This window comes from Barbus barbus, assembly GCF_936440315.1.
Source record: "Barbus barbus genome assembly, chromosome: 45".
Lineage (NCBI taxonomy): Eukaryota > Metazoa > Chordata > Actinopteri > Cypriniformes > Cyprinidae > Barbus > Barbus barbus.
The window spans coordinates 12,179,474-12,206,788 of record NC_136723.1 but is presented as its reverse complement, the minus strand read 5'-3'; the positions used below and the strand labels follow the sequence as shown (position 1 = coordinate 12,206,788).

Sequence of the window (27,315 nt, the reverse complement as noted above, 5' to 3'; positions counted from 1 at the left end):
GACCCCTGGCATGTAGTATGAGGGCCATGTATGGCATCTGACCTCTAGCATTGGTTTAAAAATATTCCCAGACTGAACATAGCCATTACAGTATACTGCAAAAATGCGAAGATACATTTGGGGTCCCTCGGCTGAACTGCAGGAACCCTCTGGAGAACATCTGGCAACTTTTGAAGCTGTCAAATACTCTATTGTATGCTGAAGAAACTTTATTATGTTAATCAAGTACCTAAAATAATTTCCATGATGACAGTGTTCCTGGAATTTTGACAGTATTTGAGGAACTTCAATCTTGTAAGTTCCTCAGAAAACAACCGTTCTGAGAACGCTCCTAGGTTTTGAACATATCATTCCATTCCATAAGAGATTAAATTAATATTTAATAATTCAATAATATACTACTTGACAGAAACTAGGATTTAGGAACAGAGTCAGAGTCAGGTTTAACCAAACAAAAGCATTTCAGTTCTTACAAACTGAGAAGTTTCAAAGAGATGGGAAAAGATAAAAGATGGGGGAACTGTGAAGCTAAATCCAGAAACAAGGGCTTAAAAGTCAATAAAATCACCTTAAGTGACGAGTAAAGAGCCCTTATGTAACATTAACATCGAACCAAAACATAAGCTTAGATTCGCACTCGCCTCCCGCAGTGATCCAGGACATCTGGCCTTGTTGCTAGGAAACAGAGGTCCGAACAACCGCTCAGGTGGACATAAGTTTAAAAATGATTTAAAGACACAAACACCAGCAGGTAACTTTAAAGGGTCATGAAACCCCAGACTACTTTTTTTGTTGTTGAGATTTTAGCAGAGGTACGTGTTGCACATCATAGAAGACGATATTAGCATCCGATCAGATCAAAATGTTTCCTCAATTGTTGGGCTCCGTGAGATTTTTTTAATACATTTAATATTTTGATTTAGTAAGGATGATTAACCAAAAGTGACAGTAAAGACATTTAGTCACCTTAATTTTCCTGTCAGAGCGGGCGCGGCCATTTGTAAATGTTATGTGCCTGCCTTCGGCTTCCAGCTATTTTTAGCTGTGTACAAAACAACTCATTTTGCTGCTTGATATTGCAAACTGGTGTGTTTTACCATATTATTTTAATGTATAACCTTAATTATAAACAAACTGGTTTCGCGTGCAAACAGTTTTCGCGTTTACTGTTATTTTTCTCGATATTTCCCTACAGCGGCTAATGAACCGGAAGTCTCGCGAATTCATAGAAAACGGGTTACTTCCGCGTTGAAAAATAAGGTGGATAGTATTATAAATTATATCTGTATCAAATCAATTCTGCTCTTTAAACTTGAATTCTATACATTCTATTCAACATTGATAATAACAATAAATGTTTCGAGCATTAAATCAGCATATCAGACTGATTTCTGAAGGATCATGTGACACAAAGATGCAGAAAATTATATTTGTCTGTTTGAAAGACAGTGATTTATGTTTGCTTATGAATTCTTGTTGAAGCAAGTACACTTTAAGATTTTAAGAGGGAACTTTTAGGGTTTAGACTAAATTTCTACTACTATGCCTCAAGCTAAGCTTTTATACAACCAAAACAATAATTATCCTCAAGCACGTGCATGAGCAAGTCCAAGGGGGGAAATATATGTGGTTTTCATGCATGTTTGCCATCTGTGCCAAATACACAAGATGGTCAAAGTCACAGAAGCCTATTCATGTGTACAATCTCACATAGGTGCCACTGTAAAGTCTGGCCATCTAGCCCACCCAGGTTTTGAAGCATTCATTAGAGGGGGGATGCTTTGTGTAAGACCTTGTTAGTGTGTGTTGACATTATGTGAGGCCTATGGCTTGTGCTGCGGTGGGATGGGCAGCTCCTTCATTATTCATGATTCACCTTGCTGATGCTATTTATACCAGCGTTTAGACTCATCACGCTCCAGTGATTCTGTCTGCTTCTGGAAATATGTCCATGCGAGGACCGTGATTGTACTTCCTCAATGCATTTTAAGGCCTTTGTGCTGCTGCACCTGTAATGAAAGAGGGCAGAGACACGTATTACTTGAAATAAATTACATCAGAAATAATTTATCACATGATTGTCCTATTTGTCTTGACTGAATGCATCGGCATCAAACATGTACCATTAAACAAGCATATGGTAAGAAATGTCCAAACTGTAAAATAAGCAGAATAAAGACAGAACAGACAAAGTTTCTACATTTTAACATAAAAAAAAAAAACACTTGTATTTTGGGTGCAAATTTGGTTGGTGTTTGAACTGTGAAACTCATCTGTGGGTCTTTGCAGGTCTTGGTTCTCTGGGGAATCTCATTTTCTCTGGAGGGGAAACTGGAAATGCCAAGTTTCTTCACATGGGAGACTGCCCCATTAAAAGAGAAAGAGGTTTTGGAGCATGTAATTTCAGCAGCAGTCCGCTGGCCATCTGTGAAAGCTGGCCTGCACCGGGCGCAGCTGTTTAATAGCAGTTTCAAATATAGAGTCAGATGTCAAGGACGAGACCACCCATTTAAAATCATATTCATAGAACAACAATGACTCCCAACTCTGATACTGATATGTTTGAAAAATATCTTAAAAGCCCAAGATTGGTTGGTCTACACTGGTCTATTAGCCTGACCGAGCTAGTTTACAGCTGGTCACAGAGACTGACTAGCTAAAAAGTGTCCTCTAAAAATTCTAAATTCTTACAAAACAAACACATAAGGTTTTATGATGTAATACTTCAAATAAGCAATATCATAATTAAGTATGTACTGTTTATTTGAAAATCATTGCAAACTTCCTGAAATTACTTTAAGGTACTGTTAGGTCTGGCACAAGAAAAGTCTGCCATCTAGTGGTGTATTCTCAGCAACGACTTCTCTTGACTCCAGACCTGCCAAACCAGTTAAACTTCCTTTTTGAAAACCGTTTCCAAAATACCAAAGCTACTACAGAAAAACACAACTTCTTCCAACAGTGTAAGCAGCTTTCAAACTTTTTGATGTCAGAGGAAAGTTTTATTGTAGTAAAAAAATTATACCATGGCAAATTCTTTCAGGCTTTCTGAGACAATATTATATATGATCCCAGAAACAGCAGGGTTATTGTTTTAGTGTTACTTCATATGCCATTACATATATTTTTTTATATTTTCAAAGAGCTTATTTTTATGTTTTGAGTTTTAACAATTTTGTGTGCTTCTGGCATTTTTATTAGTTTAAAAATACATTTTAGTTAATTTTCAGTTACCTTCAATGATTTTTTTTAGTTTTAGATTACAATAGCAACACTGAACAGAATCAGGTTTAATACTATACCTGCACAATTTTTTTCCCCATCACAGCCCAAAAGTGTACTTCATAAAGACACACACACATCCAGTCTGCTCAATTTTTATTGAATAAAGCAGAGATCAGAGGAAACATCACTTTGTAGCTGTAAGAAGGTAGATAGTGCCCACATAGATGTGTGCGGAAAAACGGCTTTACATAGCTAAAGTATAATTCCTTAAACATTAACTTGCAAAAATAGAGATCATACTCGTCAGTGGGCTAAGTGCTTAGGGAAGGGGGATCCGCATTGGTCACCATTATTTCAAAGCTAAGTCTTTGATTAGAGCTGGACTTCACTGAGTGATGCCTATAACACCACAGGCCAGACGACCTCCAGCGTTGCCAGTTTTAAGACTTTCGTCATTGTCTCCTTTACCCAAGTCATCCTCTTTCTCATGGATCTAGAGCAGAATATACACAATGAGGTCAGCTAGTTGTTACTATTCGATATGGTGCTGATTATAAATCCAGAGTTGTTTTCTTACCACCATGGTCCTCCCAATGACGGAGTGTTCCCCTGACAGGGTCACCATTGTATCCACAATGTCAATTTTTGCAACACCATTGTTACCAGCTATCACGTTACCAAGGTCTCCGACGTGTCTGCGGCACACAGTACATTACAGTAATAAAAACACATTTGCTAGCTTGGCTGCTTTAAATTACACTGAAAAGTTAACCTTCCAAAATTAGGTCTGTATGATACTAGAAAATAACTTGCATGGCAATATTTAGGTTTCTGCGATATATATTGAGAAAATACAGACATTTTATTCTCTAAAGATGACTTTAATAGTTATATTTGGGAGAAATTAATGAATCATTGTAGAATGACTGGGGTGACTAATCTAAATTAGAAAATTAAAATATTTTTTTAAAAGCTGAAAAACTAAATCTATTTAGATGGTAAACCATTCTTCAGGCCTGAATGATTTTGGAAAAACTGGACATATATGAGTGTTCAAAACTAGAATATACTCTTTATTAAAAACCATAAAGATAACAGGGCTTTAACACAGACTACATTCTTACTGTTTTTGATGTATTCAGTGACTAAAAATGTTCATTATGAATATTATTAAATAAAAATAAAAAAGCAAGAAATAATAGCACTGGTTTTTGATAAATTTCATGATTCATTTCTGATTCACAAGCTTGCGATTCGATTTTGATTATTTTGGATATATATCAGGTACAGTACTAAAAACTAATCTCACAACTAATGCTGTAAAATGTGTCAGCTGGTACTACATTACTACAATATTGAAGGTTAAAATTAACAGATTTGTATAAAAATGCTTAAATTACACAAAGTATTTTTAATAATAAAGTTACAATTACAATTATATTTCTACTCCAATTTGTTTTTTGAAATATAAACATTTAAATAGTAGCTGTCATAAAAACTTACCAGATTTATTCAACCGTAAATTAACTAAAGAGTTTATGGTCACCAATGTTTTTTTTCTGAGATAAATATGGCGTTACGTGACTGTTTACAAGCTTTTATACTGACGTCTTTACAGGTTAAAACATTGAATGTGCGATTACATTATACAGATTTCGGGAAATCGTACTCTTTCTTTTAACATACCCTCGGATGTTTATTCAAGTTTATTTCGTGCTGAAACTGTATTAAACCGATCAGTTCAAGTAAAATCGGAAAATCTATATTTTTTTACCTAGCCCTAAATAATATATAGTAATAAAAACTATTGCTCAGTTAAATATAATGCTCTTAAAAGCTTGAAATGTACTTGTTTTTATTTGATCTCAAAGTTCAGTTGAGTCAATAATGATGGGTTTGGGACTGTTTTGCTATCAACCTGCCAGTGTTTTTAAGTTGTCATTTACTGTGGCTACAAAATATGATTAACACATACTTCTGTAAATTAATACATACATTTATAAAAATTAATATAGTCCTCTGTGCTCTCTGAACACTGCAATATCGTATTGAATGCAAAAGTAATAAGATACTATTTAGGAAGTACTGCTCTTCATATATACGCCCATTTGACTTGTAGAGATTTAGGCAAATCTGACAACTTTGTGGGCAGGCAGAGTTTGTACTGTGACCTATAACATGAATAGATCATGAAAATGAGCTTTTCACCAAATATAAAAGATAGGAAACGCGTAAAGGGGTCATGGCATACAGCGCACTGATAAACTCACCTGACACTATCAGTTGGTCCACCGTGAGTTTTATCGTGAGGGTTGAAGTGCGGACCTGCACTAATGCAGCCTGTGAGGAGGAAACAAAATGGTAATATCTGTAATGTCTGTGTCCAAAATAAAGATATATCTAGGGGTTTAAGATCAAAGTCTTCAGTCGTAATGGGATTAACCTGTACTTTTAATGTCAGTGACAGGAGAAATGGTGCTTACCGTTTGTGTTGTCTCCAAAAGCATGGACATGGAAACCATGCTTTCCTGGAGTAAGGCCAGTGATTTCACCTGAGAGCTTCACTGGAGACCTGTCATTCTAAAACAAACAGATCACTCATTTGGTCAATGATAGTTTCATATCACTTCAGAAAACAGAAGCATTTACTGTTTGGTATGATGCATGGTGAAAACAACACCAAACACATGGGTTTGATTACCAGGGAATGCAGGATCTGATCAAATGTATACCTGCAAAGTAATGCAACTTAAATAAAATCATCTGCCAAATGCTTAAATGTAAATACTTGACAGGGTATCTGCTGGTTTTATAGAGGTAAATTTAAAACTTGAAGATTAAGAATAAGTCAGGAAGAAATTGAAAAAAGCACAATGTTCTCTAAATGTATATGTCTGGGAAGCACACAATGAGCTGCATTAGCAACCATTCAAATTTTGAACAACTTCCAAATTCATTCATTTTGAAAACATAAAAAAAAAAGCTTAAGGCTTGGACAGCTCTGCTTGTAACTGCGAGAACTGAAATATGTTTTACTCCATCTACTAAACACACTGTAACAAGTGATGTTCTTCCTCAGTGTTTTTGTCTTGTTTTCCAGTGCAAAAGTCTAAAGATTCGTAAATCAAGATACATTTACTTGAGATGGAAAAGGACAAGATAAGAAGTCTTGTTTTCTGATTAAATGAGTTTGATTAAAACAAGAACAAATATCTAAAACAGTATGTCAAATAGCTTAACGCAAAAGGAACCAAGTTTTCATATTCCATTGACAGATTTTTGTTCATGTTTTAATCAAACTTGTGATATTTTTCACTTCATATCTTTATTTTGCATCTCAATGAAATATTGATTAAAAGGATGTTTCGATATTTGAACTGGAAAACGAGACAAAAATACCGAGTATGATTTTTTTTTCTCAATGCATGTAACATTTAATGCCATGAATATGAATAAGGCTGCTCAAGATTAATTAGTGAAAGGGCAAATTAAGACTTTCAAAAAAAATCGCCAAAGTATATGAATATGATCAGATATGTGACTAAAAAAACACTACAAATGGTGTTTGAAGAGCAATGAAATGCTTTTACACCAGTACAGTTTGAGTCTCTTCCAGCATAACGTGTGCCTTGATCTGTGTCCTTGATAGAGGAGCATGACTCAGCAAACTTGTCCCTTCTAGTTATAATTTCATGAGAATTTCAAGGCAAGTCATAATGACACCACAGTCTGCCACCAAACGCTGCAAATTCACAATCTCGGGTGCAAACGCGTTCGTTAACGGTTTCATCATTCACATGCGTGCGTGCGTGCAAATAATTAGCATGGGTGTGCACGGGGGCTCATACTAAACGCAGATTTGGTCATCAGTGTCTGTATGATATTAGCACAGCTAATCCCATACAACTGCATAAGCATGTCAAGCTAAAGCGTGGACTCCTGAATGATGGAGCACAAATATAACACGCCGCGCGCCGTAACTGCAGGCCAGCTCGCTGCTCTCCCGCTACAGGAACGTCATAACAAACGCCGCAAAAAAAAAATCTTTTACCTCTTGCTCGAAATGAACAGTGCCGGTCACTTCCCCAGTGCCTTTAAGTACACAAACGGCCTTCTTCGCCATGCTGCCTTTGAATTATGAAAACTGTGAAGTTGTGACCGAAAGAATAGTGTTTGATAATAGAGGAAGCGCATGAGTCGAGCTGACCAATCAGGTGGCAGAAGAGACTCGTCGACGGTGATTGGGTCAAAATGTGGCGTGTCACGCTGTCATGTGGAAGTGACGTGCCTTATATGTACAAATTCTACTTTTTTTTTTTTTTTTTTATGAAGGAAATTAAATATTTTACGCCGTTTAAAAATATCTGTTTCGAAATTATCCTTCTATTTATAGTGACGAATTTTCAAAAAAGATTTTGATTTTAATTCTCAATTTTTTTGGTCTATTTGTTTCTCATTGTACATGTTACAATATGTATTTTTTAGGTTAGGTTTTTTTTAGGTTTTAGCTTCAAAGAAAGGAGCAAAACGTCTACAGTAAAAGCAAATACATAATGTTTACAGTGAATGTTTGTGTACTTTAAATTATTATACTTATATACCAACCTCTTAAAATTTCTAATGTGTTATGCGCATATAGAAAAGATATTGCAATTGATAAATTAAAGCACATGGTTGTCACTTTGACCTTGACATACAATCACATGCTGTCCTCTAATTCCACAGTCAGGACCTATTCATATAGATATACATGTCCTATTCAAACCATGACGAATGGTTTGGAAGTAGACTCACAAGATAAACACCACAAGATGGTTGTATATGCCATAAGGCCCAGTAAACAGTAATATGTTTATTCATGATTAGCTTTAAATTGGATAACCTTACTACTAGTTGGCACAAATACTTATAAAACACTAGGGTAAATGTTAAAAAGACTGAAACAACTTGCATATTAGTCAATTCATTCATTTGGTATGAAAATATTTTATTAAAACCAAATTCCTATCGCTGAAATATTTGGAGTTCCTATCTCCAAAAACTTAAAAATTATAAAAACATCGTTTTGTGTGTGTGTGTGTGTGTGTTGTAAACATTAAGTTAAAAACATTACAGCAAAAGGGTCTTAATATCTTATTTTAGTCAATGTTTCCATTTCTGAAACTCAACAGGGTTGTAAAGTAAAAACCAAAAAAACAAAAACGGCCAGTCAAAATCTACAAACATCATTTGAGTAATGTTAGCATATTTACAGCAGAATCATTAATTGTTTCTTTTCCTTATCTTCAGTTTTAATACAACATTCAAGATTCATTGAGGTGGGACAATAAATTCACAAGGCAACGCTCCACGTTTGCCAAAAGATGCTTTATAAAGTCTGAAAAACTTGGTTTGGGATGAAGAACCAAGCATTATATGCATAAAGCATCCCACAACAGTTGGACTTGGATTTCTAGCCAGCAGTATTCAAGATTAGCACTGACATGTGAGAAGCTCATATGGTTTTGACATATAAAGAGGCCTCTATGACTCTGCCGAATGCGTTTGTTCGGCAGATTTGTTCTCTGCTATAGGTTCTGAGGCTTTAGAGTCTGCTGTGGCTGCGGTGGAAGGTGCTGGAACATCAGGCTTGGCTTGAGGAAGTTGTTTAGTAGCGTTTGCACTGAGCTCGTTGGCATTTGCTGCTAGTCTCTCGTTGGGTTCCTCGCTGGTGAGACCCAGTCGATCGAGTCTATCATCTCGATCCCAGCGTGTGCTCCTCTCTCTGCTTCCTGCAGAGCGCCTTGTCCGTTCTTCACCATCCCGTCCTCTATCTCTATCCCGATCCCTCTCTCCATCTGGACTTCTCCTCCAGTCCCTGCGTTCTCTGTCTCTATCCCATCCGCCTTGTTTTTCCGGCTCCTCATGCCAGCCTCCAAATCGCTCACGACCGTCCGGCCTCTCACCGCCCCGACCCTCTCCAAAAGGGCGCCGCCCTCCGTACCAGTCCTGTTCTCGATCTCTGCCCCTCCCTAAACCGGGGCGCTCGCCTCTGAACGGCCTCGCCTCGTGATCATTCGGCCCATCTGGTCTGGGTCCGCTTGGCCTCATGAAGGGAGGTCCGGGAGGGGGAAAGGGGCCCCTGATGCCATGAGGAGGGGGCGGCATGCCGAAGCCCCCGGGTGGTGGCTCACGGTGCATCATCTGAGGTGGACCCCTGGGTGGCATCATCTGTGGTGGGATGGGTGGCATGCCAGGTCGAGGAGGTGGAATAGGAAAACGCTGCATGTGTGGGAGCGGCATCCCTGGGGGCCGCTGGAGAGGCATCATACCCGGCCTTGAACCTAGAAGACCTGGTGGAGACTGCATGCCCATCCCTGGTGGACCTCCAGGAGGCACCTGATTTCCTGCAGAGTTAATGAAATAATGAATTGACTTCACAAAGACACATTAATAAAAAAAAATAAAAAAGCATTACTATATTAAAATAATATTTCATAATATTTTGTGATTAATGACACATAGGCACAAGTACCCACCTGAGTTGAATCCCTCTGTTCCATCACTGTTGATTCTTGGGCCCATACCTGCTGGATCGTTCGACAGGTCTTCAACTGAGCTACCAACTACAGCAGAAAAAAAAAAATAAATCGGGTCAGATGGGAAATTAAATTTTACTAAAATTTAACTAAACAGAGAGGGACATGACGTTCTCATGAAACTAGTCGCACTTGAGTAGAGCTCCGTACATTTGGCCCCTTTTTGCTGATTTTGTTTTATTTGGAGTTTTATTCATTAATAATACTTTCCCTGATGGCATACAATCGTAAACAGCAGGAGTTGTCTCCGTCTGCGTCTCCGATTAAGAAGAAATCCAAGCTACCGACCGCGAGTGATATGATGGACAAGATGGTGAACACTGTTACACACTTTGAGGACATTCTAAGAACCGCGTTGACGGCGATGCGAAACGAGTTCGCTTCTCACATGTCAGTTGTTCAGTCGCTATGCTCTAAACTGGATCTTCTTACAGGGGAGATGAGAGAACAAAAGAAAAGTCATCGCGGATCACGATAGGCGCAGAAATCTGTGACTGGTTAGATTGCCTGAAGGAACCGAAAAGGACGACCCTATGGGCTTTTTGAAAAGATCGCTACCGACGTGGCTCCCGTCTCTGGTGGGCAAAGAGATTGAAGTGGAGCGAGCGCATCGCATCGCGTGTACACAAGGCTCTCCTCAGATCGCGTTAAACCACAGGTTTTCATCTTTAAACTGCTGCGATACACGGACAGGGAGCTCATTCTGTGGGCCGCCAGACTTCATGCCCCGGTGAAAACATCCGACGGAGCAACGCTGTCTTTCTTTCCAGATTTTTCTCCGGTCACCGCAAAAAGAAGAAGTGCATTTGCGCCAATTAGGAAGGAGATGAGAGACGCTGGCATCCAGAATTTTCTCCTTTATCCTGCAACGCTGAAGGTCATTCTCAATCAAGGTGAACCTAAAATGCTACACTCCCCAGAAGAAGCAGTAGTTTTTCTCAGATCCCTTTCATCCACCAACTCTCAGTGAACTTCAGCTGGACATTTGCTGTCTAATTGGAGAAGAGATGCTCTAAATGGTTAGGTGACTGTCTTTCACTGTTCACTTTAATGCTCACTTCTTAATTCATAGTTACTAGAAGCTTTCATTGTGCACAGTATCGCTTACTGATTATGATGTTATTTTAATGTTTTATTCCTTCTCTTTCTTTTATTTATTTATTTATTTTTTATAGAGATACTGCCTAGTCAGTATGTGACTATGGGGCCAATGTTGGTGCTACAGTAATGTGCAGGTTTTTGTTGACGCCACGGACCATATTAAGGGGTGCTGGCAGATCAAGGTTTGTTCTTGGTTTGATCTGCCATAGTTCATAGGAATGTGTTTATGCTTTTTTTTTTTTTATAGTGATGGGAAGGGTGGGGGGGTGGTTTAATGGTAGACTCATCTGGTTTTATTTTCAAACTTGTATTTTGTCTTATGCAGTAATTCTGTTTGATACCTATGACCGACCTTAATACTCTTGAGTTGTAATATTAATGGCCTAAATGGCCCTCACAAACGTACAGGTTTTCTGGATTTTTTGCGAAGAAGAAAGATTGATATAGTGTTAGTTCAAGAACCCCCCTCCCCAAAAAAGAGGAGGATATATGCAGGTGTAATAAGTTTTATGAAGTGGTATCTCACTCATCTTCGGATTCTAAAACCAAGGGTGTCCTAATACTGGTGCGGAGGACTTTAAATATTACTATTTTAGATAAAGTTTGTGATACAGATGGTAGAATAACACATAAAAACAATGGTGGAGAATAGAAATATTGTATTTCTTTCAGTTTATGCCCCTTGTACTCCTGACCCTACTTTTTTCTCTGTTTTGTCAACCTATATCTTGAATCTTAATGAGGATGTGCATGTTTTATTTTCAGGTATGGGTTATGTTTAATTTGTCTTCTAAAAACCCTAATCATCAAATGATTCATTGGAAATTGCTACATAGGGTTTACTTGACTCCAATGAAACGTTTTTATATGAATCTGTCATCTAATCTCTGTTCCCAAGGAGTATTAGGCAAGGTTTTTTTTTTCTTTTCCTCTCTCACCTTTTTGGACTCTGCTCTCACAGGACTGATTATATTTGTTGGGTACTGAGATATGTTTGACTCCTTGCCATTTTTTTTATGATTGACTTGTGGGACTTCATCTTATCCGTCCAACAAAGATGTTTGCTCTCACAGGAGCAAAAAATTGCTGGTCAACTGTTGGAATCCTCCTCACACAATGAACAGACGAACCTGGACTGTGTATCTTTTGGACATTATCTCGATGGAACTTTTCAAAATCTTTGTAAAAATTACTTTATTGTTATTTATTTATCTATTAATATTAATTTATTTGTATTATTATTGTTTATTTTATTTTGCTTATTTATTTGTTTTATTATATTTTGAGGGTCTACCGGGGGGGGGGGGATCTGTAGTTTCTACTTCTTACATTTTCAAACTAGGCTCGTTACTTTAGTTTTGGTGGATCACCATTCGTTAACAAATCTATAATACATCAAGAATCAGTTAGTCTTGACTGGCAACGCGATTCGGCTTGTGCGCGCTCCGTGTCTCCGCCAAAAGGTTTCTACCAGAGTAATCAATGCAAGAGACTCGAGAATGTAGTGGATCAGAGAGGCAAAACTACTGACCTGTTCATGACTTCAAGGGCAGGTCAGTTTCATTTGTAAATAGGCTGTAGTTTTGTGTTTGTTTACTTAGTTAAGTTCATTCAAAAAAAAAAAAAAAAATAAATAAATAACTATTTCCCTCTATCTTTCTCTCCGCTTACTAGCTTGTACTTATTTGAACAATGACTGAGACTTGGTGTTACGAGCACTTCCTCTGTCTGATTGCCTCTTCAAGATTAATCGCTTTTGTATTACCCAATTGTAAGTCGCTTTGGATAAAAGCGTCTGCCAAATGACTAAATGTAAATGTAAATGTAATTAAACAGCTAGCAACTCTTAGCAGTAGCAGCCAGATGATTAATAATAGTCTACTGTAAACTAAACTAAACTAAATTACTATCATCACTCAAAATACTGTATGATAAAGGACATCATTATTATCTACTGTAAAGTTACAGTAGCAATTTAGCAGACAAATGTTATAAAACATCGTTTAGAGGGAGCTCGGGCAGATAACAACACAACCCTTAAAAAAATTCAAACCAAAAGCCATGGTTACTAGTTAAACCATAGTAACCACAAATGAACCATGGTTTTGCTACACTAACCATAGTCTAACCATGAAATGTGAAGTAAAGCTATGGTTGTAAATTAAAACGGATTGTAATTAATCTTAAAAAAAAAAAAACTTTTACTATAACCATGGTTAATTTTGGTAAGAGAAAAATATGACTCATGATGATGCAATAACATGTACAGTATTAGGATTTCTCTTATTGTCATGATGTAATATTGTAACTAATTTTGACATTTAAGCAATTTAAAGAGTACAGTTTCGTTAAATCTATAGTATTTAAGTCATTATAAGATAGAACAACACATGGTCATAATGTGATACTTTAAATTGAACTAAAATAAAGTTATGTTATTGCAAACAATACAATGAGGTGGTTGTTTTGCAACAAGGTGGAGACAGTTCTGTACATAACAGCAGATGGCTGATGGGAAAAGTGGCAGGTACAAGAAAATTAGTGAAAAAAGTAAACACACACAAAGTGAGATGTAGAGAGATATAATGGAAAATGAAGAGACTGAAAAGGAAAATGCAAGTGAAGGTGCAGTTCAATAGAGAACCTTTAATTATTCTGAATGGTCCCAGCCTAAGGTTTTAAACCTTTTTTTAAATGTGATGGCGATACAAAAAAAAAAGAAAAAGGGTTATTCGTGGTTTCAGAATTTGTTGTGTATGGGATGGCCTGGATGAGTGTGAGATTTCCTTGCCTGAAATTTTGTCCCAGTCCTGCCCTGTTCTACATGGTGGTTGTTCAGTCATTATACATTCATTAGCTAACAAAATATTAAAATGTAAAGTTATTTTGTATTAATGTGTCAATATGACGTGACATCCAGTAACCAGCGTGACACTAAAACAGGTAGTAATAATGGGTAATTTTTTACTTAAGTACAGAGCCCATACTTCTTTTCTTTTAACTTTGGTAAAAGTAGAAGTACTGACTACTCTTTTTTTACTCGTATTTTTAAACACGAGTATCTATACTTCTACTTGAGTGAAGGATGTGTGTACTTTTGCCATCTCTGCTGGCCAAGCCTATAAAAACAAAATTAGGTAGGGTTTATACAATGAAGGCTGCCCACCTGGAGGCATGCCGATCCCTGCTGCAGGTGGAGGAGGCCCAGTAGCGCCCAGAGGTGGCATGGCACCCGGGGGGAGAAATCCTAAAACAAAGAATAATGTGTGTTAGGAACTGGTACAATACTTCTCTTAAAACAATTCTATCCTGATAACTCACTTAACATTGTGCCACTAGTATTGCAGTACCTGGTGGCATCTGCATGGGGTTAAAGCCTGGCCGTATGAAAGGACCAGGGGGTGGGGGAACCCCAGGTGGGAATGAGGGGGGTGGGATGTTCATGGGTCCTGGGAATCCTGGAGGTGGGACACTGACTGCTCCGCTTGGCTGGACAGGAGGAACCTGAAGAACAACAAAAGTAGGAAAAATTAATAAATAGGACCAAATCTAAAAACCTTAGGAAGAGGAACAAGGGCATTATGAGTTACCTGCATAGGTACAACAGCTGGGCTCTCCACTTTTCCCAACTCCGTCCTGCCGTTCTGAGACTCTTCAGCCTTCTCCAGCTCAATCTGAGAGCTTCTCCATTCTGTGCATGGACATGCAAATAATACATTACAATGCGACCTCAATGGCTGGACAAATGATTTACAACTGGTTGCAATAGTTACCTGGTGCAAGAGTATCAGGGTCCAGCATCCCTCCTTCTCTAGACACATCGAGATCCTCCATCTTTACTTTGGACCACGGTATATAGGTTACACCCAACTCCACATCCCAATACTGCTTGAATTCAGCCTTAATGCCCTTATTCAGAGCCCAGGCAATCTGGAAAATACAGTTATGTAATAATTGTGAAAAAATACCAATAATACTGTTCAAAAGATTTAAGTCATTAAGATTATTAGAAGATATTAATACTGTATAACGGTAAAGATAAGGTATTTATAAGGTCTATTTACATTGTTTTGAATTTTCTATTAATCAAAGATCCCTGAAAAACATACAAAGAATATTAAGCAGCACAACTGATTATAAAAAATTAAGCAGCAAATCAGCATATTAGAATGTTTTCTAAAGGATCATGTGACAATTTTACGTCGACATCACAGGAATCAATTTTTACAAATTTTAAAATAGAAAACAGCCATTTTAATTGTGACATTATTTCACAATAATACTGTTTTACTGTCTTGATTACCATATGACTTAAACTCAAAACAAAGTTTAAAAAGTTTAAGTAAAAAAGTTTTAAGTTTCCTTTTATGTGGTTTTAGTTTTATCAGTCTGTGCTAAAATAATCATCTGATACCTTAATGGCTTTCTGGTTGACTTTGTATGGACCTCTGCTTAGTTTCTGCAAGGCTCGATAGGCATCCTGACGATGAATCATGACAATGTAGGCACAACCACGAGGAGGAATCATCTATCAAAACAAAATGAGATTTCAGCACAAAAATCCAACATCATCTTATGTTCCCCTAATTCTCGAGAACATACATTAATTGAATCTATCTGCCCAAACTCCTCTAGTAAACAGGCCACGTCCTGCTGCTGTGTCCTTTTATCCAGCTGTCCCACCCATAGAGTAGTACTGCACACTGAAAGAGAGAGATACACAATTTCACACTGGCATCAGGAAGAACTGTGTTATGCGTATTTTATAGTGGGCAATTACGCATGATCCAACTGCATCCACTTGACTAGTTGTTACACCGTGTCCTAACTACACGCGACGCCGCAACATGCGATAAAAGGTATCTTTTAATGTTAATCTGAGTTTTTGTCCTAACTAGCCACGACAGCGACACGCAAAATTTCTAATTTAGAAACGGTTTCTATTTCCGCGACGTCGCGGCTGGAACAACAACATAAGAACTATATGACAGTAGATAATTTCAGGTGATTATGTGCTTTATTCAAAGTTAAACATGTCTAATATGAGTTTAAATATAATTTTGTGTGACCTTATAGCCATACTGCAAACAACAACAGACAGTTTACCTCAGATCTTGAAAATAAATTAAAGATGTCTGTTAAAACAGTGAACTCACTGCGAACCAACGAGTGTATTCCATAACAATGACGTTATCAGTCACTCAGTATGTACATTTAATGATGTTAAAACTTTAATATTTATGAATTAGATTATAAACAGATCCATTTCGTTGCGAGTGCAGTGCGCTTTCAGGGAGAGCCCGCCCACACACGCTTCTGATTGGCTGTGATATTTGATTGATTCTGTCTGGTGTGGACACCCAAATTGCTTGTCTCTGTCGCGTGTAGTTAGGACACGGTGTTACAGTCGTGAAAGTGGTCTTGCTTACCACTGAGAGTCTTGTTCTTTATAGGTGGAAGGCCTTTTTGTCTTCGTTCTCTTTCCTTTTCTCTGTCTCTTCTTTCCTGAGATCGCGAGTGAGGCGACTGACGCCGTCGTTCTCGAGAGCGCGACCGCCGATGCCTCATTCGTCTGGTACGGGAATTGGACCGAGACCTTCTTCTTTTAGGAGATCTGAAACAAAAACAGCAACATTTAACCTTGTCACGAGGCCTAGTGTTGTTGTTCATAATGATTTGTTGTGCGCACCTCGACCCGGAACGTGACCGTGACCTCTTGCCATCGGGATAAGGCCTAGCCGATGCATCTGAATTCATCATTTCCTGTGCCACAAGTTATCAGAGATTAGTATTAAATTCTACATCAGCTTTACTGTTAAGAATCAGTTAATTGTTTATTTCCAAATTGATTTTACTGGATGCTGATGTTGACTGAAGGTGTCATTCTGAGGGGGAAAAGCTGCATGTGGCTGCCCCATCTGAGACATCATGTCTGGATAGGGCTGAGAGGTCATAAGACCAAAGCCTTGGACCTGTCCATTTGAAGGTAGAACAACCTGAGCATACAACAAAAAACAAAACGTGACTGTTGATTTATTAGCTAACAGGAAAATGTCATTAAAATCAGATTTTAGTCCAAAATGTCTCCATATAAGAGGGCTGTAGTAATCTACCTGTTGTCGCTGTGATACGGTCATCATATGTTGTTGAAAGTGCTGCATCTGATTGGCTGGAGGAAATCCTGGGACGGTCTGCTCAGGAAATCCTCTGCGGAGACAGAAGAAATAACAAATTTAAAATTCTGCACAAGCTCAGCAGATGATATACTGTATATGAGCATTCAAAATATGGTGAAGGAGATGCTACTTACATAGTAGGTTGGACAGATGGGGTTTCATCCTTCTTTGCCTCCTCACCCGCTTCTGGCTCATCGTCATAGTCAAAACGGTCCAGGAGGGTCTGAAGAATGAAGAGGAAAGAGAATTTCAGTGACTTTAGGCCAACTAGGGATGTGCAAACCTACACAATTTCAAAATAAATTAGTTGGTTGGTATATTGGGCTGGTTTTGGGTTCACCTGTTCCTGATGTATCTGACATTGTCAATGTTTGAAAAAAAATAAAAAAATTTTTTAAATATAACTTGGAAAAAACAACTGATCTCTTTTATTCACCTTGTCGAAGGTGGTTTTCTTCTCCACAGGCTGTGGAGAGTGATGGATGTGCTGATGTGTGAGGGTGGAGGAGGCAGTCATAGCCTGGGCCTGTAGGTGGAGGTGACTCTTATTATTGTCCACAACTGGAGACTGAGGTTTCTCTGGCAGCTGAAAGTTCTGAAGCATCTGCTGAATCTTTAGAAAACAGTGAACGTGAATATCCCGAATGGGCTAAAATTATTTCATGAATTTTTTCTTTTTTTTTTTTTATGTAAAAAAAAAAGGTGTTCAATGCTTTGTCCTTCCCAAACAACTGATATGCAGGAAACCCAGTGTATTCAGTTGACTAACCTGCTGTCCTTGAGAAGACTGAATAAATTGAGCAACAGCCGCAAAGGCATCTGGGTTCTGAAGCTGAGGCACAGCTGCTGCGATCGAGTTTGTCGTCACCACAGGGTGAGTCTCCTGTTCCCTAACCGGAGACTGTGGAGATGCTGCAGAAACACATTGATAATCAACTTATTGTATGTCAGTAGGAAACTCTAAATATGAATGCAAAAAGGTAAAACCTTTTAAAACAAGACAAATGTCAACATCACAAGGTATTCTGATTGATGATGCTTGCAAATCACAGAATTAGAATCCTGAATAGATACAATACAATTTTAGTTTGAAACTGATTCACAGACAAAAATAAACTTAGCAACTCTAACACCATTTTGATACTGAGGCTTGAATTAGAGACACTATTAAAACATCTACACTACAATTCAAATGTTTGGAGTCTGTAAGTTTTTTTAATGTTTTTGAAAGAAGTCTCTTATGGTCACCAAGGCTGCATTTATTTAATCAAATATACAGCAAAACAGTAAGTTTATGAAATATTATTACATTTAAAAAATAACTGTTTTTGATTGTAATACATTTTAAAATGCTGCTTATTCCTGTGAAGGTGAATTTTCAGCAGACATTACTTCAGAAATCATTCTAATATGCTGATTTGGTGCTCAAAAAACATTCAACAAAACAGTTCTGCTGCTTGTTTTGTTTTTGTCAAAGCCTAGATATATTTTTTGATGAATAAATTGTTCAGCATTTACTTGAAATGGGAATCTTTCAATACTGTTACTTTTGATAATTTATAGTTTCATACTAGCTGAATAAAAATGTTAATTTCTTTCAAAACAAATCTTACTTACCCCAAACATTTGCTACTGTCTTGCTGCTCATACTTGCGACCAGAAAGACAAGTTTGTATCACAAAACAAATCTTGTAACAGATAAGAGGTGCATTAAAATAGGATAGTCACAATGTTACACATCAGTGTCTTACCCCCATCAGGGCCATTGTCCAAGCCTGATGAGCTGCTGGATCCAGCAGCCATGTCCAATAGAGGCTGGATTACATCGATCTTAAACACTCCATTCTTCTGCCACAGGTTCAGCACTCTCACTATCTTACTCTGAAGAAGGAAGAGAAACATTATGAAGTGAGAATCGTTTAAATAATACAACAAGAGTACTGAATAAAAAGCTGTTAGAAAATAAACATATGCGTATCGCTGGATATTCTCACCCTATCTTCTGTGGGACACAAGCAAAGATTCTCAAATGTCCCTGTGATGTTTTTGGTGAACCTAGGTCCAAACACATCTTTATCTGCTCCAAACTGATGCCGTGACTGTCTCACGATGGAATCCACCACGTATAGCCCTGGTACTTTGTACTCGGGTTTGCACTGCGCACAAAACAGCATCCAATAAATAAACAAAACATCCATCTTAAATTAAGACCAGATGGGCACCTACCTTCTTTATGAACTTTTCTACGATTTGGACAACATGCTTGTATAACTGGTAGACACAAAAAAAGAAAAAAGGATTAAATGGATGGTTTTCAAATGTGTCACTGTGCTAAAGCACAGACAATGTATCATATTTCAACCCAACAGCATCAGGTATCAGTTGTGATGGGTGTGATTACTGCACTTCAACCTTAAGATCAACTTACTTTAATGGCTTTTATGGCAGATTTGGTGATGGAGATCATCTTAGCCCTCGAGATGGGAGGCTTGGTGTCCATCAAGGAGAACAACTGCAATAAAGCCATAAAGTAATGTTAAGGCACGTAATGCAAGTGAGGTTGTTTTGACGTCACACTTACGACAACTTCTGTCGTGCCAGATGAGACTTGTGCAGCCTGAGTAAGTGAGACTCGTGCAGAAATTAAAAAAAATGAGCGCAACAGCACTCACAGAAACTTATAGATGCATACTGCGGTAGTAAGAAAGAAAAAACAAGAAATGTATAATATATGATTTAGGTATGCAACATTGCACGACCAAAATGTTTCAACACGATTGCAATGTGGTTTTATACAATAGTAGTTCAATGAACAAGAAGTTCAATTTAAGTGACTTACATTTTATTTTATTTTATTGACATTTTACACGTCCTATCACGACCGTTGCAGCATGCGAAACGATTTTGCATGCTCAAAGTCTAGTGTGACCACTTAAATGCATTTATGCCACCTCAGCTTCATCAAACAGTCTGTGTAAATACATCTGATCACACTTCAGTTGCAGCTTCTGTGTTTCCTACAGTGCAAAGATGGAGTTTGTTGATACTGATTTCATTTGAATGGTAACAGTTATTCTGAAGTATTTAAAAACAATGTAAGAATTTGATGTGAAAGATGACATTTAATAAAGGTTAGTGAAAAAAATTACAAATTAAGAAACATAGTGGGAAATTACATCTGCATTGTTATATACAGCAACTCCTTTTCAATTAATTGTTATTTCAACCTCTTTTCTAGTCAAAGAGCATTTTATTTTGAGAGTTGTTTAAGAGAGAGAACATCTGTAACTTTGTTCAGATTAGGGATGTCAATTTTCAATCATTACCATGATTGATCGCCGTTTAAATTAAGGATCAATTAATCGATTAATCGTTAACCTTGATACTGCGAAATGCGTCTATTGCAGTGGCATATATTCACCGACATGACAGGATGTACAAATGCCACTCAAAACGCAGGCTTTCTCACCCGAATTAAAGGGGTTTTAGTCTAAATAAAAGGCTTGTAGCAGGACTGTAAAATGAATAGATGTGATTATGATAATTTAATAAAATGAAGAGAGCGTGCTGTAGTACGGATTATTTTACTTTGTTGGCTGTTTCAGATCCCGTCACAGAGACCACTGAACGCGCCTCTTTAAAATGGTTTCATTGTTCTTGTTGTTGTATTTTAAAATGCAATCACAATGTTAGCAATTGACATTTAAAATAAAATGATCCCACATGTAACTGCGGCTTGTGGGGCTGCACTGCTTCCACCGGAGGTGCTACGGAAAACACTGCTGCTCACATGAAACATTTTAATGCGAGTATAACACATGTGAGGTACAAAGCTTTGTTTATAAGAGAAATAATGGGTTAGCAGGCAAATGTTGTACCGTGACTATGTGTTTGCATTCATGCTGTTCGATACCTTAAATACGCCATACAACGCCATATAATCAATAATAGCTGATCATTGAATCACAATGATAGCCGTCATAGAGTCGGTAATAAACACGCTGATGTGCGTCCATACAGATTATAATCATGCAGATACGGCCACATTCCCCACACAATACACACACACACACACATATATAAAAAATGTAGAAAAAAAAAAAAACGTTTTTTTTATGGATAAAGCAGATCGCTCAGATGACAGCTGCGTCACAGCGTGCGTCACTCAGGAGAGAGCGCCAAATTCAAATAAACTATATTCCGCTTTTCTGAGACGGTCTCATTCTGTTTGTAAAACTGTATGCTACAACACAGTGGTTGTTTTTTTACCACCAAGACGCTGTTTTTGAGCGTAATTTATTCCATAACGGACGTGAACAATAACTCTCCCGAAGAAATTAAATGTAAACAGAGGAATAGTCATCCTTATTACAACGTTGTTGTTTCGCTGGACTAAAAGTGCTCGCTGGGAAGTTGTTCTGTGGACCCTTACCTCTCTAACTAAGATGGGATTTCAGCAGTGGACGCGTTTGTGACTCGTTATTACAATGAATCTGGTACGTACTGCTTTTTTATTCTGCATGTTTTGATGTGTACTGCTTACGCAAATGTAGCAAATACATTCCTTATAAGCTTTCCATCGGAAAACAGCGATCTGTCGTCGATGCTTGAGGCTTAGACCTTCAGAATGATATATAGTTTGTCAAGATTAACTTTGTCCCGTTTTATTTATTCTATTAGAAAACAATGACACATGCAAACAAAGAGCATTCAGTGCGCCGTCGCTCTGGCAAAGGTTAACAGGTTAAATCATGGGTTTTCTAGGGAATAAATTAATGAAACAGACAGTGCCCAAATTATTAAGGCTATAAACTAATTAAATTACGAATTATAGCTTAAGCCTATACCTTAGCCTATATATAGACCTCTCCTGCTCAAGTCCCGAAGCCCTGTCGAAGTGCAGAGCCCGGTATGAAACAATTATATCTGATGATACTGTGGTTCTGGGCCTCATTTCCAACAATGATGAGACCGCATACTTGGATGAGGTAGAGAGACATCATGGTGCCAGGACAACTGTCTCTCTCTGAATGTGAGAAAAACTAAAGAGCTGATCATGGACATTAGGAAGAGACAGCAGCGGCCCTACACTCCTCTTATGATCAGTGGGACCCCTGTGGAGAGGGTGAGTAGCTTCAAGTACCTCGGTGTAAACATCTCCGAGAACCTGACTTGGACTACACACATCCAAACACAGGTTAAGAAAGCCAGGCAAAGACTGTACCATCTGCGACAGCTGAGGAAATTCAGGGTGTCACCAGCAATCCTGAAAACTTTCTATTCAGGGACCATAGAAAGTGTACTGACTCAGTGCATCTCAGTGTGGTATGGAAACAGCTCCAATCAGGACTGCAAAGCTCTACAGAGAGTTGTGCGCTTAGCTGAACGCATCTCAGGGTCTGCTCTCCCCTCTCTGCAGGACAACTACCTCAAACGCTGCAAAAGTAGAGCTGTCAAAATCATCAAGGACTTAAATCACCCTGGTAACCAGCTATTCACTTTGCTTCCATCTGGTAAGCGCTTCCGTAGCCTTATGGCAAAAACTGAGAGACTTAGGAGGAGCTTCTTCCCCCAGGCCATCAGGCTCCTAAACTCTAACTCTGTGTCATAACATCACTTGACTCCATGTAAATATCACTATATCAATAAGCTATTCATAATTTTTTCAACCTCGTATTGCTGCTATGTGAATACCCTGTACAACTTTTTTGCACATTCTTTTGTACATTCCTTCTTATATTATTAAGTCAACAACATACTGACCTGCACATTTATATTTATATTTTATTTATTATTTTTTCTACTTTTCTTTTTCTTAATATTTATGTACATTCGGTGTTTTGTATTCTATATAACTGCACTGTCCTTGGAGCGAACCTGACTTTATGTTCTGTTCTGCCGGTTGGTCACGAGTTTCCAGAAATTTAATCATATTTATTGTTTCTTTTCCCAAATCCTCGCCGTCTCACCCTCTAATTTCGCCGAGAGAGGCGACACTGCGCCGGGAGAGGGACCTCGCGCTCGCGGGGCAGTACTGGAGACATCTTCCAACTGAATGATAAGGTAAAAAAAAAAAAAAAAAAAAAAAAGTCGCTAGGTTTGTTAGTATGTACCCGTTATGGGAAAAAAGACGCCAAAAGGGTCTGAAAGTTACTAAATATTGTTCTAAAGTTGCGCTCGTGTGTGCGAGACAAGGGAGCTGATGGCAGCGGGCGGTGGATACAACAGTGGGTAAAGCTGGTATCGTACCACACTTAAGTAACAAACTGATTCGTGCTCTTTTTCAGAAGGAAGTTGTATCCAAACCATATGTTATTGCCCATTGGAGTAATTTTACTAATATTGCAAATTGGAAAAAAAGTTTGGCTTTTGCCACATAAATACCTTATTGTGAACAAAGTGAGAGAAGTATCTTTCAAATTAATCCACAGATTCTACCCAGTGAATAGTTACCTAAAGAAATTCAAACCTGATATTAACACAATGTGCAACTTTTGTAATGTACAAGATGAAACGACTGTACATTTATTTTGGTACTATAATTATACTAAAATGTTTTGGAACAGTTTTTACAAGTTTGTAATTGATTGTGTGTACTCTCAATTTTCTTTGTTTTGGAAAGATTTATCTTATAAATCTATTACTTATCCGAGCCAAATACCATACCCACAAGTGTAAATTCTCCAATAATAAGCCGCATTTAAGGTGTTTGTTAGAGAGTTGCAACAATATTTTGAAACACTCTCAGTATCAGAAAATACTAAGGCAAGGAAAACACTAACTTGTTGTGCCTTTTTCAAAATTACCCTGTACAATTATTATTTTATATTGTATTTATTTATTAGTATATTTATTCCTTCCTTTGCTTACTTGATTCTATGTTATCTGTTTTCTTTTTTTCTTTCACTTTATTCAGGTTATAATTGGATTTTCCTGGCTGTTCCCTATGTTCTGTGTAATTTTTCTTGTTATGTTATATTGTATTTACATTTTGCATATCATTGTGCAATTAAAATAATCATAATTTGGAATTTATCTGGATTTACAAATCCTTGGGAACTTTTTCACACAACTGCATGAAATATACCATACTGTAGTTTTTGAATATTGTATTACGAAAATCTTGCATATTGTGCCTTTAAGCATCCTGACTGACACTCGTTAAACCAATGACGTGAATTTGGGGGAGGGCTTATCAATTTGGCTGACCAATAAGCGTGTGCGAAAACGTGCTTGAAAACAATCATTGTTTTTGCATCTCAGTTTTAGTGAGGTTTGTGGTGCAGAAATCACACACTTCACCTATAAGTTTGGAAAAATTAACAGCTTTTAACTTTAAAACTTTGTAAATAAATAACCGCCCATATTTACATAAACTCGCATCCAGCAAGCTGGATAAACACTGAACTACAGTAGGCGGAGGTTAGATGAACACAATCCATTTGCATGGGTCTTAAAGGCACAGTAACAAAAACATCATTTTAAAGGGCCAGAGAAAAAATACAAAATGGTCGTTTGCAACAAAAATGTCAATATTTTGGGTGCAAAAACGTCATGGGCATTAATGAAATTGTGTTTTTATGGAATACGGTACCTTTATAATGATTCTGTCACAATTTTGGACAATTAGCCATTAGCGGACACAATTGTTTATCACGACTATTAGCGAGCAATATAAAGTCCCTGAAAGAATGAACTGTGACAGGTTATGTCAGTTTACGCTGGAGGAGCTACACACACAGCGCAGACTGTAAACAACACGATCACTAGTCTGGAAGTCATCTTATAACGTTAGCACAGAAGTGTATTCATACATGTTCTAGATCAAGTGTGGAAAAAAGCCGAAACCAACAGGCAAAACGACCAACTGCAGACCACGCTGTTTATTATCAGGATTAGAGCTGTTGTTACGGCGTAATACACAGATCTACGCATTTACACTAACATTTACGAAAGGAAGGGTTCATATGAACAGCTATATCCAACCTGGCAACATGCAACAGCGCATTTTAAACACTGAGGCCTTCATCTGGCTTGGGCCGTCGCAACACATTGAACGCTTGTGCTCAACAAACCGCCATTTTACAGCCGTTTCATCTTATTGAACACACACACACCTCGTGATTAAAAGCGTTGACGGCATCCATGGTGTCCCGTCTCTGCTTTGCAGTCAGTTGCTCCGGTAAAATCAGAAATATGTGTGGCGCTGTCCTCCAACAGGCCGCCCCTGGCAGCAGACAGACAGCTCGGACTCGGAGTCGGCGCGGAGCTCGCGGTGCAGGATGGGATTGAGAGACTGCTGTTGCGACGGACGGCCGCTAGAGACCGCTAGAAGAACGCAGGCAAGAGCGAAAACCACATAAGGGTTGATTTTATAATAATATAATAGTCATTCTCAGAAGTTCACAGGAAATAGTTAACATTTAATTGATAACAAACATAAATGCATTTAAAACCAAACAAGCCGAAGCATATTGTCAAGGGAAATGCAGACACTATTTCAAATGTAGCTTAAACAAGTGTTCTGCAATAAATGAACATCTTATAAAAACATCATTTTCATCTTGTTTCCACCGAATGAGAAGTTATTATGTACATTAAATGTAGATTAAATTAGACACTACTAATTCCATATGTAAACATCTTTTTCTTTTATTATACCAGAAGATGAATTAAAGAGGAAAATTAGCCTAAATGGTCCTATTTTACTTGCAAAAAAAGTCATAGTTTTTTGTGTACTCCAAACATCATAGTGATTATAAATGATGTGTTCCTGGATTTATAAAACTTGAAAATATGGTTTGACTACATATGGTTTATCAAATCCTTTGGGCTTAAATTCTGCTCATTATTATTCCAAATGCTGGAGGCTGCCTGATGTTCACCCACCGCCCTTGACAGTTCGGATAAAACTGATGATGCAGGCCCTCTTTCATGCGCAACTGCATTCACTTAAAACTTGCTGTAGGTCTGTAATAGGAAACAGCTCATTTTCAAAGTGTTTGTGAGATGAAGATCCTTTCAAATTAAAAAGGACAAAAAGATTAAGACGCCTTGAATACATTCATGACAGAGCATTACATGTGCTTAGAGGCCTTCCCTGACCTTTGGCTCTTGTATTAAAAAATGTTCCACTGAAGTTCTTTGTTTATCAAAATTCACTTCAGAAATAAAGCAAAGGAATGTACACTAACATTCAAAAGCTTGGGGTCAGTAAGATGTTTTTTATGCATTTAAAAGTCTCTTATGCTGCAGTTATTTGATCAAAATAGAATCAAAAGGTAATATTGAAATACTACATTTTAATATAACTGTTTTTTCAAAAACATTTTGAAATGTAATTTATTGTGATACCAAAACTGAATTTTCCGCATTATTACTCCTTTTTATTAATACTTATTATTATTATTATTATTAATTATAAAATCAGTTGTGCTGCTTATATATGTTTGTGGAGACTGTGATACTTTTTTAAGGATTCCTTGATGAACTGAAAATTCAAAAAATTCCATTAATTTGAACTAGAAATCCTTAACATAAAAAAAAAAATCTTTACTTTAATTGTAATCAATTACAATGCATTTCTACTGAATAAAAGTATTAATATTTTCAAAAACAAATCTTACTGACCCCAAACTTTTGAAAAGTATAGTGCAAGTCTAAGCACAGCTTCATAAAACTGTAACTCCAACAGAGGGCGTCATTTACTTAAAGACAACTCATTAATTTGAAATATGGTCAAATTGTCCAAATGCCGTTTATCATTCATAAAATGATTCAGGGAAAAGTCTGCAAAACAGAATATAATGCTAAACAGTTTATATGAGTTGTCAAAATTTCACAAACATTCAAACTTTTTCCAAAAAGCTCTGTGTCAGTGATTGATGAGCATATTATTATGATTGGATGATAAAGCTCCTTCATTCATTTACGTATTAACCACCCTTATTAATAAAACTTAGTGCATAAACATAGTGTTAATGTTTGCTGGACATGCCATTGTACTCTTAAAAAATGGCTTTAATCCAAGAGAGAAATCATGAGCTAACAGATTACGTAACCCTGCCTCTGGCTGCTTGGACTGCTCACTGTCATTGTCTTAATGTAGGAAGAAGGAAATAGTGAGATCCAGAGAAAGTATCCAGCTTTACTATGGTTTACTTCGCATGCCTAAGTGACTGGCGAACCCAGAGATATTGTGTAAGACCGTGTAATTTAAACCATGATTTTTGGCA

General features: G+C 37.6%; 2 protein-coding genes across 2 annotated transcripts; both read right to left on the bottom strand.

Moving 5' to 3' along the window:
- Positions 1-3,361: 3,361 nt before the first annotated feature.
- LOC306864338 (superoxide dismutase [Cu-Zn]-like) lies at positions 3,362-7,461 on the bottom strand. The gene is made up of 5 exons (XM_079408302.1): positions 7,277-7,461; positions 5,709-5,805; positions 5,496-5,565; positions 3,803-3,920; positions 3,362-3,718 (listed from the first exon to the last, which is right to left on the bottom strand). The coding sequence occupies exons 1-5, from the start codon at positions 7,346-7,348 to the stop codon at positions 3,611-3,613; spliced, it is 465 nt and encodes a 154-aa protein (XP_079264428.1). The 5' UTR covers positions 7,349-7,461; the 3' UTR covers positions 3,362-3,610.
- A 577-nt stretch (positions 7,462-8,038) lies between these two features.
- Positions 8,039-25,380, bottom strand: LOC306864327 (SR-related and CTD-associated factor 4-like). Its single transcript, XM_079408284.1, has 20 exons — positions 25,198-25,380; positions 19,509-19,592; positions 19,307-19,351; positions 19,075-19,236; positions 18,832-18,961; positions 17,850-17,992; positions 17,517-17,693; positions 17,215-17,303; positions 17,018-17,111; positions 16,760-16,900; positions 16,594-16,667; positions 16,334-16,518; positions 15,507-15,607; positions 15,319-15,432; positions 14,678-14,834; positions 14,495-14,595; positions 14,255-14,408; positions 14,071-14,151; positions 9,744-9,830; positions 8,039-9,611 (listed from the first exon to the last, which is right to left on the bottom strand). Exons 1-20 carry the CDS (start codon positions 25,225-25,227, stop codon positions 8,749-8,751), a joined length of 3,012 nt encoding a protein of 1,003 aa, XP_079264410.1. The 5' UTR covers positions 25,228-25,380; the 3' UTR covers positions 8,039-8,748.
- Positions 25,381-27,315: the final 1,935 nt, after the last annotated feature.